This window comes from Callorhinus ursinus, unplaced genomic scaffold, assembly GCF_003265705.2.
Source record: "Callorhinus ursinus isolate GAN/ISIS: 27379988/994484 unplaced genomic scaffold, GSC_fseal_2.0 scaffold22, whole genome shotgun sequence".
NCBI classification, from domain to species: domain Eukaryota; kingdom Metazoa; phylum Chordata; class Mammalia; order Carnivora; family Otariidae; genus Callorhinus; species Callorhinus ursinus.
In genome coordinates this window covers 22,167,445-22,172,935 of record NW_027397084.1, presented here as the reverse complement: position 1 = coordinate 22,172,935, position 5,491 = coordinate 22,167,445, and the positions used below count along the sequence as shown (strand labels likewise).

General features: G+C 34.9%; 1 protein-coding gene across 1 annotated transcript; it reads left to right on the top strand.

Moving 5' to 3' along the window:
• Nucleotides 1–4,610: 4,610 nt before the first annotated feature.
• LOC112837941 (small ribosomal subunit protein uS10-like) lies at nt 4,611–5,006 on the top strand. The gene has a single exon (XM_073905264.1). It carries the CDS (start codon nt 4,638–4,640, stop codon nt 4,995–4,997), a length of 360 nt encoding a protein of 119 aa, XP_073761365.1. The 5' UTR covers nt 4,611–4,637; the 3' UTR covers nt 4,998–5,006.
• The last annotated feature ends 485 nt before the right edge of the window (nt 5,007–5,491 follow it).

The window sequence follows — 5,491 nt, the reverse complement described above, 5'->3', positions numbered from 1 at the left end:
TCTCAATCCCTGAACTGGAGTGTAGTTCTCTCCTAGGCACCTGGAAAATGCAAAGCAAATTCTCTGTGAAAGAAAATAACATTACTCTGGGCCTGAAATTATTTCTATAACTTTTTCAAAAGGATTTTATTTATTGACATAGAGCGAGAGAGAGAGAGAGAGAGAGAGAGAGAGAGAAAGAGAGCACAAGCAGGGGGAGCTGCAGACGGAGAGGAAGAAGCAGGCGCCCTGCTGAGCAGAAAGCCTAGCCTAACGTGGGACTCGATCCCCAGACCCTGGGATCATGACCTGAGCCAAAGGTAGATACTTAACCAACTGAGCCACCCAGGTGTCCCTATTTCTATAATTTTTATATACAGTATCCACCACTCAATCAAAACTAACCAGACACATCAAGAAATAAGAGAAACCATAACAAAAATAGATAAATATTTAAACAGAACCACAGGGGATCCAGATAATGAAGTTTTCAGAAAAAGATATTAAAATAATTGTGCTTAATATGCACAAATAAAATACAAGCAACACTGAGATTTTCAGCAGATAATTAGAGAGTATAATAAAAACCAAATAGAAATTCTATAACTGAAAAACACAATAACCAAAATTAAGAGAGAACATGGTGTCTTTAATGTGAACACTTGACCCACCCTCCAACATGTGCCCTCTCAGACTAGGTAATGTTCTAGGGTTATAGTAAATTCTGCTTTTATTTTCATGTACATAACCTTTTGTGAACTGACCCCAGGTGTTTTGTTTTTGTTTTGTATTTTAAATGTTATCTCATTTGCAATGTATCTTATATAAATGGATCAATTTTATTATATACATGTGTATAGTTATATAACTCTATATTTCCATACCCAATGTACATATATTTCCATGTTTAGTGTGTATAAATATATATATAAATATATATAAAAATATATATATATCCTTGTTTTTTCATCCTTTGAGTAAGTGGGCATCTAAATGGCATTTCAATTAGATCCCATACTGAATCAATCCTTTGTATTTTAATGAAAAGTTAGAAGAAAAAGTATACATTGATTCCATCTGCATCTTAAATTTGAATATCTTTTAATTTGTTCAATCATCAAATTTTTATAGATTGTTTTCTTCTTTTTGAGCCAGCAATTCATTGCCATGTACTGAAGTTTCAGTGATGAACAAGAAATATCCCTTCCCTCAATGAGCCTATATACTAAATAAGAGATGATTAAGTAAACAAGCAATTAAAATTTGATACAATTAATTTTATGTTAGAAATAAGTGCAAGATGGCAACTTTTAGAATTATCTCTCACCCACTCTACAGGGAACAGGAAAGTCTTTTTGAAACAGTTGAATTTACCCTAAACCTGAAGGATAAGTATTTGAAGATTGGAAGGAATAACATTTTAAGTGAGACATTAAAATCTTTAAAATTCTGCTGTGGATGGAGTAATAATTTAAGGCAAAGTGTAAGTGCCAGGAGAGGCAAATCTGTATGCTATCCCAAAGGGTATTATTCTCCTTTTAAAGAAATTCTACTAGCAACATAAAACTATTTAAGACTTTTAAAAATGGGAAAATACTACAAATATTTTACTTTTCAAAATCTAGATGTAATAGGGTAGAAAGATTGCTCTGCTCTAGGCTAGAAGACAAGATATCACTTATAGACTACTATAAGTAATTCAGAGAAACTTTATAGGACTCAAAGATATCCTTACTGGGGACCAAGAAAAGAGCATGCCTTTAAGAAATAATAGAGATAGACAAAGCCTGGAAATTGGTTGAATATAGAGAAGACTGAGAAAGATGCCATAAGAATAAACCTCAGTTCCTGGCTTCTACAGTGTGTATACTTTACTGCATTTGCACAGATAAGAATTTCTGGAGTTGGAGCAGATCTGAAGGAAAATTTTATTGGCCCAATGGAAATCAAGTTTAGAGTTCAAATGTGTAAGCACATATATTTAAAATGTAGAGGAAGAGCAAGTATAAGAGTATACAGTAACGCCATATCTAAACATAGAGTTGACATCAGGTCAGAAATCCATGGAGGAGTCTGGGTCCGCCAGTGGAGGTAATATATATAACTCTTTGAATAGGGAGAGAAGGCATTGATAATGGGAAAGATGTCTAACTTGCCAAGGAAAGGCTGGATATTATCCACAAATTAAAAATAGGCAGCAGAGAAGTGACCTAATTAGTTGGGAAAGATCTGTTATGACAGTAAAGGAGCAGATTTGATGAAACTGTGGGCTAGGGTTTGTGATTCAATTTAACCTTTGCAAATTATCATGTCCATGGGATAAGGAGGAAATCTAATGAGAACTGCTAAAGTCAGCTTTGCAGATTAATGGCTAGAGCCTAATGTATAAAAATGGGCTTGTTCTAGACACTACTTTTTCCTTGGAGGAATCCCAACTTCTTACAAAATAGTCAAATCTCTTAGTTTGTGAAATCTAAAAAGTTTATAACACTGACTTTTCCATTAAATAAACCTGCAATGCAAAGTGAATCTAATCATGTGCATATAAGTCCTAAATTGTGTCGTCTTGGAGTAAACATATATATATATACTTAAAACATGTTCTTTAGAAATCAAGTTTACATAAATATATTTTTTTCTCAAAATTATAAAACCATCTCCTGGAATTTTTCATTTTATGTTAATTGCTTGCTTTATGTTTATCATTGCCAAAGAATAAACTGTTGAGTTTGGTCTTATCTAAATAAACATGATGAGTATTCTAAAAGAATTCATTCATGGGCTGTTTGAGGCAAAAAGAGAACTGTTAAATTGAGAGAAATTTTATTGCACATTTTCCAAAACTCTGTGTTATCCTTTTTAAGGCAAAAATTCTCCTTCAATGGCTAAAATTTTAACACATAAACTTTATCTCCTAAAAAAACCATCGACGGTTACTTACTTAAAATGGAATAAACAAACTTCTCATCACTACTCAAGTATTGACCACAGCCACTTAAAGCATATTTACATTTTTTAAAAATCACGTGATAAGTAAATAATATGTTTGGGACCTCCAAATACAGCATATTTGTGTATTTCTTCAATAATATCCCTTTGTGTTTTAAATTTAGGAACTGGAAATGGTTGCTTGCATACTTGCCATACATATATTTATTGCCACTAAATCACTGATTTTTACAATTCCTAGGCTGAGGTACACATATACCATATAGGGTCAATTGTATTATGAGAAGTATAATTTTTCACTAAGTAAAAACTTCAACTTATGATATTTACTCTATGCTTCCGCATAAAAGAAAGGCACCCGTAAAGCAAATCTGTGTTTAACAGCAACAGAATCTGAAAATTCAGAATACTATATTCAACCCTTTCCAAATTTTCTCTCTAAAATTTTCTTAATACATTAAGACTTAAGTTCTGTTGTACAGGAGAGGTAGTGGCTCAGGATTAAAACAAAACATTTCCATAGGATGAATTGCTTCAGACTTTCTAGCAGGATTTACAAAGAGAGAATATCCAATGAAATGCTTTGCGTCAACTAAAATAAAGCTTAGAAAAGCGCATACATATTTAACAGACATATGTCCTAAACTCATTAATTAATGGTTATGAATATCAGATACTGAAAATTACTGATAAACCAATACATCCTAAAAACTATTTTTTTAAACTGCAGGTTTACTATACCTTGTGCTTGCAATCATTATTACAACCAGCTTTTAAATAGCACTTTATAATACACAAATCACTTTCTCATATATTTATATCTCATATATTATTTCCTTTATATCTAATTTCAAATTTTTACCTAAAATAAAATCTTAATTCAGTTCAATCTTTTCTTTTTCTGGTTGTAGAACTTATCCTAAGGGAGGGTATTATACACAGCAGTAGTTTAATTTCAGGGTTATTTTAAAAGAAATATGAAAAGAGAATAAGTCATAATCAGAGATAGCCCAGAAAAGCATGAATAATGTGACCATGAGTTCTTTATTACATGTCTACCGTCATTTTGCCAAATATGGACAACAAAAGACATAATCAAAAACAACTCAATAGTCAACTCTGGGCTGAGCGTCTGCGTACAGCTCAGGTCATGATCTTGGAGTCCCAGAATCAAGCCCCCCTGTTGAGTCCCATGTGAGGCTCCCTACTCAGCGGGGAGTCTGCTTCTCTTCTCTCTGCCTGCTGCTCCCCCACTCATGTGCTCTCTTGCACCCTCTCTCTCTCTCAAATAAATAAAATCTTAAAAAAATAAAAGTTTTGGGCGACTGGGTGGCTCAGTTGGTTAAGCGACTGCCTTCGGCTCAGGTCATGATCCTGGAGTCCCGGAATCGAGTCCCACATCGGGCTCCCTGCTCAGCAGGGAGTCTGCTTCTCCCTCTGACCCTCTTCCCTCTCGTGCCCTCTATCTCTCATTCTCTCTCTCTCAAATAAATAAAATCTTTATAAATAAGAAAAATAAAAGTGTTTAAAAATGGATTAAGTTCAGGGTATAAGATTGTGCATAGAAATAATGGATTATAGCTCTTTGAGGAAGAGGCGGTCGCAGCTGCAGCGGTGGTTTGCACGCCCCGCTCCTGCTCCTGACTCACCGCTGTTCTCACTGAGAAACTCACTGAGGAACAAGTCGGTCAGGAAGCCGCGCCGCAGCCATGGCTTTTAAAGACACAGGGAAGACACCCGTGGAACCGGACGTGGCGATTCACCGAATTAGAATTACTCTCACCAGCCGCAACATAAAATCTTTGGAAAAGGTATGTGCTGACTTGATCAGAGGCGCAAAGGAAAAGAATCTCAAAGTGAAAGGACCGGTTCGGATGCCTACCAAGACTCTGAGAATCACTACAAGAAAAACTCCTTGTGGTGAAGGTTCTAAGACCTGGGATCGTTTTCAGATGAGGATCCACAAGCGACTCATTGATTTGCACAGTCCTTCTCAGATTGTTAAGCAGATTACTTCCATCAGTATTGAGCCAGGACTTGAGGTTGAAGTCACCATTGCAGATGCTTAAATCAACCTTTTTAATAAATTATCAGTTGTTAAAAAAAAAAGAAAAAATGGATTATAGTGTTGAAATTTTTTTTAAAGTTTTGGCATATTAGATGAATACTATCCCTGGGTAAAATATAACAAAGAAAGATGATTATAGGATGAGAACCTGGATATCCTTCTTTAAGCCCACCAAGGGTTTTATTTCCAGTCTCCACCAATTCACTCTCATCAGACTTCTTAGCATATTCTACCACTTCTTTTGTGCAGACTTCAAAGAAGTCGCAGAGATGTGTACTGATAGGACAAAAATAAACACACGGATACAGAAATGCTTTTTTAGCATACAAATCACAGAGCAATTCAAAATACCTAGTTATTGGATAAGGAAGGAAAACAAAAACATGATTTCCTGCATAGCTAGAGGTAACCTTGCAGGAAATTAGTAATTATCCATTAATAAAACAATGCAAACGGTAGTATAGGTATAATCCAGTTTCCTCTCGATGGCCTGTG